This window comes from Microtus oregoni, unplaced genomic scaffold (assembly GCF_018167655.1).
Source record: "Microtus oregoni isolate MIOR12 unplaced genomic scaffold, Mior012 000037F_ref0000500, whole genome shotgun sequence".
In the NCBI taxonomy this organism is placed as follows: Eukaryota; Metazoa; Chordata; class Mammalia; order Rodentia; family Cricetidae; genus Microtus; species Microtus oregoni.
The window spans coordinates 17,122,501-17,135,428 of NW_024543096.1; the positions used below are offsets into that span (position 1 = coordinate 17,122,501).

The 12,928-nt window shown below is 41.8% G+C and overlaps 1 protein-coding gene across 1 annotated transcript in view; it reads right to left on the reverse strand.

The window, feature by feature from the left end:
* Ifih1 (interferon induced with helicase C domain 1) overlaps window positions 1–7,242 on the reverse strand; it is a 49,264-nt gene extending 42,022 nt beyond the window's left edge. Inside the window, exons 1-2 of the mRNA XM_041631607.1 lie at window positions 6,463–7,242; window positions 405–573 (exon numbers count right to left, since the gene is read on the reverse strand). Coding sequence (XP_041487541.1) covers window positions 405–573; window positions 6,463–6,909 — 616 coding nt within the window. The 5' untranslated portion in view covers window positions 6,910–7,242. The remainder of the gene's footprint in view (window positions 1–404; window positions 574–6,462) is intronic.
* Between the last annotated feature and the right edge of the window lie 5,686 nt (window positions 7,243–12,928).

Consider the following 12,928-nt stretch of genomic DNA (forward strand, 5'->3'; position numbering starts at 1 on the left):
CTAGAACAGTACCTGGTTCAGGTTCACTGAATGACTAAATAACGTAAAGAAGAAAAAATGAATTAAGCATGTAATAATTATAGTAGTAATAGTTAATTTTTTAATAATGGACTTGTACTTTTTTCTGTATATGGTATTTTGAAACAGGATACATACTATGAAAGGAAAAAAATCAATGAGGAGTTTAAATTAGGTTTATAAATAAATTGTGTAAAAATGCATTATTTTAGAATATTATTATTGAATATTTAAAATATTTATATTAGGTGAAAATTAAATTTATTGGCAAGGATAAGCCTTTTATAATATTCATAAATCAAAAATATATTTTCTTTCAAAACTATCCATGTCTTTCTAATGTTAAAAGTATTTCCAGGCAGAATTCCTGGTAGAATTAGGAATACCTGCAACGTCTTCGGGACAGCCAGCACCTGTTAGCTCTTGGCAGAGCGCCTCATTCCCAGTTCGGCCAAGAACCTTCAGGAAAGTGGAAAACCAGTTCTCCTTGTGCACGATCCTCCTCAGCAGTTCCCTCACGCCTGACTCGTTCCCAGCATTCCCCGCAGCAGAAATCTATTATTCCAACAGACAAGAAGGAAGAGGAAATACCTTTTGAGCCTATGAAAAGTGAAAATATTCTGAAGGAAAATCAAGGGGTAGGCATACATATAAACAAAGGCTTATATTCAATCAGTAAAGAAAACAGCAGTATTCCAATCAGCTATTCTAATGTCTGTCAGGAAAAAAAAAAAGATCATTGAGCCAAATCTTCTTCTAAATATTATATATATATGTATATATATATATATATATATATGTCAAGAGAATTTTTTTTAAATTAGGCTGGTGGGGTTGCTCGGTGGTTGGAGGCACTTGTCAGGCTGGTGGGGTTGTTCAGTGGTTGGAGGCACTTGCTACAGGGTTTCATGTGTGATGGAGGAAGTCATTGGTTAAATAAAAAGAAACTGCTTGGCCCTCATTGGTTAGAAGATAGGTGGGAGGAGTAAACAGAACAGAACGCTGGGAGGAAGAGGAAGTGAGCTCAGACTCCACAGCTCTCCTCTTGGGAGCAGATGCCTCAGAGAGATGCCATGCTCCCAGCTCCCAGGCAGACGCACGCGATGAAGCTCCGACCCAGGATGGACATAGGCTAGAATCTTCCCGGTAAGCGCACCTAGGGGCACTACACAGATGATTAGAAATGGGCTAAATTAATATGTGAGAATTAGCCTAGAAGAGGCTAGATAGAAATGGGCCAAGCAGTGATTAAATGAATACAGTTTGTGTGTTGTTATTTCAGGCATAAGCTAGCCAGGCAGCCGGGGTGCTGGGGACGCAGCCCCGCCACCCTTATTACTACACATGTGCTGTTTCACTCCCAGACCCTACATGGTAACAGGGGAGAAACATTTCTCACAAACTGTCCTCTGACCTCTACACACACATCATGGTACATTTTCTTTGTGGTTCTTACCACAAACTAAGCTTCAAAACAAGAATTTTAATAAAAGGTAAATACTAATTAATTGAGAGATTGATAAATGCTTTGCTTGAGCTTCTGTGACCAAAGCCAAGAGAAACTATCTTCAATCTGTATTCATGTTTAGGACTCCTGTGTGTCTATGTATACATCTGTGTGTTATGTGTATATCTCTATGTGTGTCTATGTGTTTGACTGTGTGTGCATCTGTGTGTCTGACTGTGTGTCTATGTGTATGTCTGTGTGTGTATCTATGTGTCCGTCTGTGTGTGTATTTCTATATTTATGTCTGTATGTCTGTGTGTGTCTGTGTGGCGTGGATATGGGTGCACACTTGTGTGCTTCTCTATGCATGCATGTGTGAAGGCCAGAAGCTAACTGTCTTTCTTATTAGCTTCTTTTCCGTGTTTGAGGGTCTAACTGAACTAGGAACTTGCTATTTTTGGCCAGACTGGCTGGTCAGTGAGTCACCAGGTCTCCCTGTCTCTGTCCAGCAGAATATTAAGACTTTCCGATATATTTTGGGTTTGCTATTTTCTTTCAACCCATGAGATTTATAAAAGGGGAACCAAACATTTCATGGCCTCTTCCTTAACTGTTACCACTTTGGAACTAGTGACACAGATTTATCTTCCTGCCTATTTAATATTTACAATAGTTATCATTGCAATGAAACCATTTTCTAAATGTTTGTACATTCAATATTGTAAGAATATTCCTTTGGAGGCATTTTTAGCCCATCTTCCCCATAGCATTTTCTAAGGAGTTTCTTGCTCAATCCTAGTGTTTACTAACTTTGGGAGTAGTCTCGTGATGTAAAACCTTGGTCTGTTCTGAACTTTGTGAGATTTTTATTGTTTTCCAGTAATCAGAAGTGTAATCGCTACAAATGCACACAGGACTGATCTCAGATTCTCATTTTAACTCAACATCCCCATCTTTCTACCCCCCGCCCCATCCTTTAAGCTGCTTTAGCTATGTCTGACAGAAGCAATCAGAATTTTCACAGGGCAGTGACTAAAGCATTGCAACCATCATCCTTTTTAGAATTCTATGTGTATTCTAGTAACCAAATTTCCTTCAACTGTTACTCTGTCAAGTTTAGGTTTCTTGCAGAATCTGAGATTTCCTACATTCATTGCCCAGGCATTTGAGGATCATGATGCTGTACTTTTTCACAAGGACTTTTAATTTTTGAATATGAAACTACATCTATTACCTATTTTTTTTCTTTCACCAATGTCCTAAATTTTTAGTATCTTCCTTTTCTAGGTGTTGGAAAGCACATCAGCTGAAGTGATCATATGTTCCCATGTATGTGTTTTGCTTACTCTGCTCTCTTAAAATATGGCAGTGATATTTAGATCCCAACAGATAAGAAAAATGACTTTAATTCCCAGGAGGTTCATATCAATTTGCAATTGTAGCAAGATACAGAAAGGATCCCCTCTCCCAACTGGAAATTTTCCTTGTGAAGTTAAAAAAGAATGTTCATATGTGGATACCACATAAACTAATTCATGGAATAAAAAGTGGATGAATTTGTGGATAGCACAGTTTGTTTCTTGAATATTCTAAACTTTTCAGCAGACGTAAGTGGAGAAAACACAGCAATTTTCATAAAGTACTGAATTTCCAAGACAATTACTCTGTTTAGTACAAAAGTTTTCTCTTTCACTTGTACTTTTTACTTTTTTGCCCCCAAAGAATCCTGTCCTTGCTAATTTGCCTAACAATACAATACTTGAGGGGAAAACTTAGTTGGGCATTTGACTCATATTGAAAGAGCTAGACTCAGTGTCTTATCTGGGATAGCATGGGGTCTTAGTTTTTCATGTGGATGAAGGGTCTAAGACCTCCAAGACTACAGGTATTTGGTGAAGTCAGCCAGCGCTAAATCATGCACTTGTCTCTCCCTATAACATTGTGGATAATGCTATAATATGAAATGTGATCACTTTTGTCTCAGAGCTCTTTTTGATCTGTGTTGATGAAGTTGCTACTACATATCCTGAAAAAAAATGGGAAAAAAAGATCATTCTATTTTGATTATCTATAAAATGGCTCTTGTATTTATTAGTGGGCCTAACTTTAATGCAGGAGTCTTAAACTAGGAAGGCTAGTTTAAGCTAGCTCTGGTTAACACTACAACATAAACACCATATAAGCAGTGTCCTGACTAATTAATTAAGGATTAAATTTAGATGTCTTTTTGAAATTACCAAAATTCAACTTGGAAATTTAATGCCCACCAACCATTTATTTCCCAACATTTTATCATATTCATTATTGTACATCTTCCACTAAATTTTTCTTTTTATTTCTTATTTTTCTTTCTACTTTTCATTGTTGTTTTTTTTTTTTGCCAATAAACTCAAATACCAATCAAATTATGAAAACACTAGAACTGGCTAGTATCTAGGTATTTAGAAGGCAAAAGTGCCTCTTTCAAATCAATTTAATTCACAGACATTAAGAAGTGGGTCTTTATGTGGGAAATTTGCCTAAATCCCTGAAATTTTACCCCTAAATTAAAGAGTGAAATGTGAAGTGATCAAAATCAATATAATTTTCATATCAAAATAATGGATCATTTATGAAGCTTTTCCTTTAATATTTCTCAGTTAGTACTGATGTGAGGTTAGAAATTATTGTGCTATTCATTTTCTCAGGTAAACTTAGGACCAGGGAACCAAATCTCACATCCAGCAAAGCAAAGACAGACCTCCATGCTGTACCTTCCCATTTTAAATTCTTGTGATCGTCCCATCCCACCTTGGTGTGGGATGACCCTGGGATCAGTAGAGATTCCTCCAAATGTAATACTCCCTTCCCATTGGGCTTCAGTTTACTCTTTGAGCTGACAATGCACAATAAGGCACGAGGAACGATTACAGGCACCTCCAGAGTCACTCCTGCTCCTCCGCCTCAATCGATAGCTCTTCCTTCTCTCAGGGATTCCTTGGAAATGTGAAACTGGGAGAAAGTTTGGGTTGTTTTCTCTTAACGGCTGCCAGTACACCAAAGTCCTTTTACTACCCACCTTCTCCGTGTCAAATCCCTTACATTACTGCTAGCTGCCTCCGAGCTTGCCAGAATCAAGAACTTGGATAAAATGTGGCTGGCAGCCATTCAACCCAGGCAAGACAAAAGTGATGCTGATCGGCAGAAGTATTTAGAGTAAACAAGGAGAAGTGCTGCTTCTCTGGCGCTCGGGACATCGTACCACCAAACACAAACAGCTCTGTGGTGTGACTGGACGCTGTTGCTTCTGGACTTCCTAACAGCTACTGTGGCTGGAAATGCCATCTCCCATCTCCAGCTGGCTTGGAGGCTGCATACTTTCTTCCAAATTAAGATTCTGCCACCGTGATGTACACATTTGTCACATCCAGCTGGACTACTATAATGTGTTCCAGTCAGTTCTCAATACACAGAGTGATGCAAATGCCACCGACGACAGCGAAAGGAATTGACTTGTTGGAGAGACCGGACACCTAAATGTGATGTGTATTTGGCTCTAGGGAGGTGCTGGTGCTGCTGATTCTACAAAATACCGTTGATATTAGTAACCAAAGGCCAAGTCTCCTCATAGGCGAGATGCCCGTAGTCTACAATGGAGATACAACCAATGAAAGGAAGAAAATGTCAAAACCCTAGCACAGTGTACATAAAGCCTTTGATTTACAGTAATGGGCTATTTGTCCACCTGTTTTCAAAACAAAGACTTTAAATTACATTTTATTTTGTTTTTAATTATGTGTCTGTGGGAGCGGTGGTGGAGTTCGTGCACATGGGTGTAATTCAGGTGGAAACCATGGGCCCCAGGGATTCCCTGGGTCTCCACAAGTTAGAGACAGCTATGTGACATCGGACATGGCCACTGGGTACTAAATTCCCATCCTCCGCAAGAACAGCACTCCCTATTAATCACTGAGCCGTGTCCCCAGACCCCAAAGACGGCTTTCGATGTGCAACACTGGGTAAGGCAGAGGCAGAGAGTTCAGCATTTATGTAGCATGTGGACATCTCCACTCTCGGACAAACTACTAACACCATATTAAGTCACCTCTTTAACAAGTGATACTCCAAAATCATCTCCCCCTGCACTGGTGTGAAACACTAAGGCTGGTAGGTAGCATGCATTTGTCAGCTGACTATCTCTGAAGTTGGCTGAATTTGGAAAATAAGGAAACTTCAATTAAAGAAAAAAGAGAAGTGAGATGTGATTTTTCATTTGGACCAAACTTAATGAGATGTGCATACTATTTAAGACACAGATGAGGACCATTAGGGACCTGATAATACATATTTTAGTTTTATAGGCCATATTACCTCTACCCAACTGTAAAAAAAGCCATAAAAGAGTATATAAGCAATGAGAAAGAGCAATAAAACTTACGAACACTTAAAATTGAAAAATCAGACATCTAATTATTACCTTAGTTTTTTTTTTTTCCTTTCTTTTGGTTCTTTGAGACAGGGTTTCTCTGTAGCTTTGGAGCCTGTCCTGGAACTAGCTCTTGTAGACCAGGCTGGTCCCGAACTCACAGAGATCCGCCTGCCTCTGCCTCCTGAGTACTGGGACTAAAGGTATGCGCCACCACCGCCCAGCTTCCTTAGTTGGTTCTTAAAATACAAGTAAAAGGCTGGATGCAGCAATAGGGTCACAGTTTGCTGAAGGCTATTCTAGGAAGTATGTGGGTTAATTCATCAAACTCAATGTCACCTGGACGTGATGAGTCATAATGATGATACACTTCTGTTCTTCCTGGGAGACCAAGAGTGAATTGTTTAACTTACCTGGTCTTTCTCATCTGTTAAATGGGCCGGCCCTCTGTGGGTTATTTTAAATATGAACCATAAAAGAAGGGGCGGGTCTGCCCAAAGAAGTCAAAGGTCACTCTCTATGGGGAAACACACAAGCAACCCTGCTTTGCAAAATCTTCCATGAACCCATCTCCATCTAAAGCGACACCTACCCGATTTCGGTCCTCAACAGTCAACAGTCCCATCTCCACGCAAGTATCCAAGACATCGTTAATCAGGAGCCTGTCCACCAGAGTAGGCTGAAGGAGGTTCAGCAGCTGGAGACATTCGTCATGGGCAGTCTCATAGGAGGGAGAGGGCAGATCGTTGGGTCTGACATAGCGGGCAGCTAGGGAGCTGCCACTGTGCTCCAGGGCCTCCACGAACGTCTGCGTCCAGCCTAGCGGCCACTCCCCCTTCTCCAAGGTGCTCAGCAGCAGTTCCGCAGCGCTGGTGTTCCCACTGGTGGTGGCCTGCTTCAGAATCTGCTCTTTGGTTTCAGCGGTCAGAAAGGTCAGGTAGTCCAGCACCGGCTCCACCTGAAAGGACCTTTTCAACCTGGTCCTGAAGATTAAGATGAGATAGCGGAAGCTGTCCTCTGCCGAACAGACGTTCGACATCCTTGGTTCTCACGGAAAGGGAGAGGAGTCTCCCCGGCGGGCTGGAGGGCAGACGATCCACAGGTGGGCGTGGGTCCCCGTCGATGCTGCCTGGTAGCTGCAGGTACTGGTGGCTTCAGGTGGATCGGTCGGTGGTTCCTGGCAGGTGGCGGGTGGGCCAGGAATGCGCTGCAGCAGGTGGGTGTAGACTCCCGGACCACTCTCGCTCTGCGACTGATGCGCTCTGGTCGCCCTCGCAGGGAGCTTTAAGCGCTGTGTTCCACCCACAGGTCACAGAAGTTGCGGGATCCCTTTCTGTTTCGATTCTCTTCTCCGGACTTTACGAACGTCAAAATCAACTTCCGGGCCAGAGAATTAGTTTCGTGAGGGAGGAGGCGGTCCGTAGACGCAGCCGGTCAGGCGAGAACTTTTGTCAAGATCACCACGGGGAAAGTGGGAAACCGGAAGGGAAAGCGAATTCTCCCTTGTGTTAAGAAAGCAGACGATGTTCTGCAATGTTTATTTGCAGATATTTTGTCGTCCCAGTGGCGTGTTGTTTACAAGACCGGACTCACTTCTCAGTTACCATGTAGGGGGCAAGGAAGGTCTCAGGGCGGGGGGCGGGGGGGCGGGGGATGAAGAATTGCCTAAACCCTGACGGGGAAAAAAAAAATTGAGTTACTCTCCTTTGTGGGGGTCGACGGGTAGGGGCGGAACCGATGAAGGGAGGATCCAGAAGAATTGAACTCCAGGAGGCGCTTCTGCACCCTAGGAACTTTAAACTTCACACCCAGTGGGGTCCCAAGAACTAATTTGTTCCTCCCAGAACTAGAACGTAAGTATAAAAAGTGAACTCTACAGCCTAGGCAGTTTGGATGCTCACCTTAGGAGACCTGGATAGAGGTGGGCGGTCCTTGGGCTTCCCACAGGTCAGGGAACCCTGATTGCTCTTCGAGCAGATGAGGGAGGGGGACTTGATGGGGGAGGGGGAGGGAAATGGGAAGCGGTTGCGGGGAGGAGGCAGAAATCCTTAATAAATAAATAAATTAAAAAAAGAAAAAAAGTGAACTCTATCTAAACATCTTTATTTTCTCCTGCTTTGATGGGTAGTATAACATTTATACAGCTTTGACCTGGGCTTGCCTGGTGACAGATGCAGGCTGACTTTAGCCACCAACTCAGGTTTAGGAGGAAGCCAAGACCGACAGCTTCCTATCTTCCAGTATGTAAGTTCCCTGTGTTCCTTAGTAAACAACTTTCTTATAATAAAACAAAACAACAACAACCAAAACCCTCGACAACTTATTTTTGATATAGCTGCCATTCTTTTCTTGGATTCAATACAACAAGTTTTGGCTGAAGTGTCTAGGAACTTAATTAGCAACTAATGTACTGCCTTGTAGTAAACATCAACATTTGTCTATGTCATGAGAGGGAGGGAAAAAGGCATTCGCAGTGAAAAGGGAAAGATATACCCAGCAGCTTTGTCTTAATACAGAAGCTGAGCTGCCCCAATGTGAGTCTGTGAGCGGCTGTCCACTAAGTGGACCAAAGATGGAGGTACCATATGACCAAATACGGAGGTACCATAACACTGTGAATAGAACACACTGGTCCAGATTTATATGGAGAAAGGAAGTTATCCCAAAGACATGTTTGGGAAAACTAATCTGTTAGGGAAGCATATTCACTGAAATCTGATGAAGCTGGGGAGGCCTGGGGATTATTTAAAAATAGTAGGGGAGCTGCAGAATTTTCATGAGCCTCATGACACCATTCATGATAACCACAACAATACTTTCTACCATGCCCTCGTGTGATTCGCTAGTTAACAGAACATAGCTAAGGCTGCCCTAAAGGATGGTACACTGCAGCCTATAAAACGTTTACTGGTACCACGTGATGGTTTCCGCCCTAAACAGGAGTTGTCAGTTGACCACAGGGGCAGGTCTCATGTCAGATACACAGGTAAAGTTGCCCAAGGGGCGTGGTCTTGCAGGCTCTTTCCCTTCTGTTTCTTCATAAAATGCTAATCTTTCATTATTTCATTTTGGGGCTTGACTTCGTATCTAGTTAGAATTCATTTTAGTTCCTGAATCTGCAAAAGGCATCTTTTTGAGGTATTACCAGAATGTTTTATCCAGTTCCCCAGCCGCCTGTGTATTTTATTCAATATGGTACAGCAGAAATTGACCATTAAACCAAAAATCAGTCTAGGCCCCGGCATCCCCCCCCCCCCATCTTCTGAGTAGTCAGAAGGGATTGCTGGCTGGATATGGGGAAATGGTGTCATTATGATCACACTAAAGGCCCTGGTGAATAGAGGGTCCAAGTAGATGATTAAATGTTGGTATTGAAATATTATATTATTCATTTCTCACCTCAAAAACGTCACCAAGTATATGTCCATCTTTTTTCTAAAAGTTGTTAGTAACATGAAGTTCCTATTCCTATTGCACCCATATACCAAAGGAGAATGGTTAGATAATAATAATAATAATTTTTAAAATATCCCACGTTCCAGATCAGGATAACTGTTAGGAAGATAAGCTAAGACTAGGCTGTTGATGCAGGGTTGTGTCACGGGTTGGTTTGATTTCCTATCTGCATGTCTCACAATCAGCACTCCGTGACAGTCATCAAAGCCCATTTTGTGTTTCTCTTCAAATGAAAGTCACTAGCTGATTGATGACTGAGTTGGCGCCGGAGGGAGAAGAGACGAGAGCCTCTTTTTCTAAGACTCAATCATAATTCCGATAGGACCCCTTCTATAGAAATGATGGTAAGAAAATTCAATTCCTCTCACAATTTCTCAACAGTTATCTCTGCTGAACCAGTGAGATTGCTCCACAAAGGAAAGATGTGTGAAGAGCAGAACCCACGTGGTGGAAGGAGAGAATTGGCACGTTGTTCTCTGAAGTCCCCATAATCACTGTGGCATGGACACTCACACACACACACACACACACACACACACACACACACACCATGAACAAATCAAAGGAAAAATTATAATTTTTCTCCTTCTGTAGTTTTGCACGATGATTTATCTTCTGCACTCCCTGCCCCTTATTTGTTTCCCTTTCCTAGGTTTTCTTTGCTTTTACTTTCATCCTCATCTCTGTTTCCTCAGTACTAAGTTTCTGTTTCTTTTCTCCTTTGGGAAAGACTGCTGACCTGTGTTTTCTTTTCATCATGTACATAACTGCCTACTTCTTTGAAAAACCCTTAAAGATCCATTGCAGGCCCTGTTAGTTTCAAGTTACTCTTGAGCATCTTGTCTAGATGGTAACACGGGAAGATGCTAGACTAGAGATTCCTATTCTTTCCAAGTTTTCATCAGAATTTTTTAACATTGCCTTTCTTGAACCACCGGCCCCCAAATCATCACACAGAGACGTTTTGTTACTAGTTATGAATGCTTGGCTGTATCTTACGCTTGTCCCACTAGCCCTTATCACTTAATTTAACCTGTTTCTCTTCATCTGCATTTTGCCTCGGGACTTTCTTTCTTTCTTTCTTTCTGTCCTACTTTCCCGCTTCCTTTGTGTCTAACTGGCTGGACCCAGGCTTCTCTCTTTCTTTCTCCCTCATTCTATCCCAAGCCTAGATTCCTCATCAGACTTTTTCTCTTTGTCCACCAGCCCCACCTATCCCTCTATGCCTAGCTATTGGCCATTTAGTTGTTTTTTTTTTATTAGACCAATTAGGTGCCTTAGGCAGGCAAGGTGAAACAACAACACATCTTTACATAGTTAAACAAATGTAGCATAAAAAAAAGCCGCATACCTTTACGTAGTTGAAGTAATATTCTCCAGCATAGACAAATCTTTACATAGTTGAAGCAATAGTCCATAACAAAAGATAGGAGAGTCAAGATGGGTCAATCAGCAATGGCATTTGCCACCAAACCTGACAACCTGAAGTTGACCCTGTACCCACATGCTGGAAGGGGGGAGTCACTTCCTACAACTTTTGTCCTCTGACATACTCATCCTTCTAACACACACACAATAAATAAATCTAAGAAAGAAGCAGAGATGGCCATGGCTGCCACATAATGTAATAGTCACATGAAATAGTGGTAGTTTGTTTTAGAGAAAATTACATTAAATCCAGTTTTATGAGCAAATCCGCTAAGTGAATCCATTTTGTATTTGTTTACTAAAGAAAGAACCCACTGTATTTAAGTTAGTTACTCTTAGCCTAGCGGTATAAGATCATTATACGCGGACACCCTGAAGTCAGAGTGTCCGCGTACACATCTTCGTATTGTTTGCTTAATTCTTGTGTGATTTGCCTATCAGTAAAAGGAGTAATACCAGTGCCATGTTCTGAGGGTGTTCTAAGGATGGATTGCAAACTACTTACCACAAGGCTTGGAATGTTCATATACCCAGCAATGACTCAGTTCTTTAATAATACAGAGTCTATTAAGGCAATTGTTTAGTTATGGACATAGCCATTCAACTGAGATTTAGCTAGGATCCCTTTGTATAAGGGATCTTATAGGCTGACTCGGAGGTATTCATTAAAGGGATATTGTTATATCTTTATGTTTCCTAAAGAATTACTAGCCCTGCCTTAATTAGGGTTTCTATTACTGTGATGAAACACCATGGCCAAAACATCTTGGTGAGAGAGGTGTTTACTTCAACTCACACATCCTGAACAGTCTTTCCTGAAGAGCAGTCAGGGCAGGAAGCTGGAGGCAGGAGCTGATGCCGAGACCGTGGAAAGATACTGCTTCCTGACTTGCTCTCCATGACTTACTCAGTCTGCTTTCTTGTAGAACCCACGACCATCCGTCCAGGGGTGGCACTGCCCACGATGAATTGGGCCCTCCCACATTCCTAGCTGGTCCAACCTGTTCCCACCTCCCTGCTCTCCCTGAAATGATTGACTGTACTCCTCTCTACTATGAACCAATCACAAATCCCACTCCTTTAAATTGCTGTGTCATGTATATGACCACAGATGTTTAAGCTCAGCTGGGATGTTTGGTTGGGTAACTCAAATGTTTCATTAAATTTCATTGCTGGTCCATGTTGACGAAGCATTGGTGCTGTGGTGTCCGAGTTCACTGGGAGAAACCAAAGACTAAAGCTCAATTCAAATTTGGATTAAATGAGTTTGTTCTTACTGTTATAAGGATAGTGAGGGGCGGGGACAGGGGTGGTTGGAGAGATGACACAGTGGTTAAGAGCACGAATTGCTCTCCCATAGGACCCAGGTTCAATTCCCAACACCCACATGGCATATGAACTTAAAGTACCAAGGCACCATCTTGGAAGCGAAGACTGAGGCTTTCATCAGACTGAGTCTACTTTCTTCATCTTGGAAATCCTAGTCTTTCTCACTGCTTACTGTATCCCATTTTTTGGTTTTGTTTTTCAGCAGTAGACTAAGACAAAGTAGCCAGCACTGCTGAGGCAGAGGCAGGTGAATCTCTGAGTTCAAGGTGGCACTGGCCTACAAAGCAAATTCCAGGATTATACAGAGAAACTCTGAGACAACAAAACCGAAACAAACAAAAAGACTGAGACAAACTGCCTGTGTGTCGTTTTCTTCATTTCATTTTCTTTGCCTAGCTGGTATTATTTGGTTGTGCTTCTCAAACATGTTTCTGATTTGCATATAATTCATTTTGACTAACATTATTATTGAAATGGGCTTATATTTTCACTAATTTGTTAATGAACAAGTTGTCGCTTGAAGCATTCATCTGCCAAACCAATTGAATTAGGTGTTGCCACACATTTCTTCAGAATAAATAAATCCTTTTTATAGTACATAAAAGACATAACTTCATAGCAGTAACATCTGGGATACTTTAGAGAGAGCATAAATTCCTACCTGGCATTTGGAAAAATTAAATCACATGCATTCCACTGAAAAAGTTACCTAGTGTCTATAAATGGGAGCGAAAGTTGGAACTGAGCAACCCGATTTGATTTACTACAGAAGAGGGCTTGCTGGTTGTTTGGAATCTCCCGGTTCCAGGCCTTGCCCTTAGCAGACAAGCCCCAGCTCCCTGGAT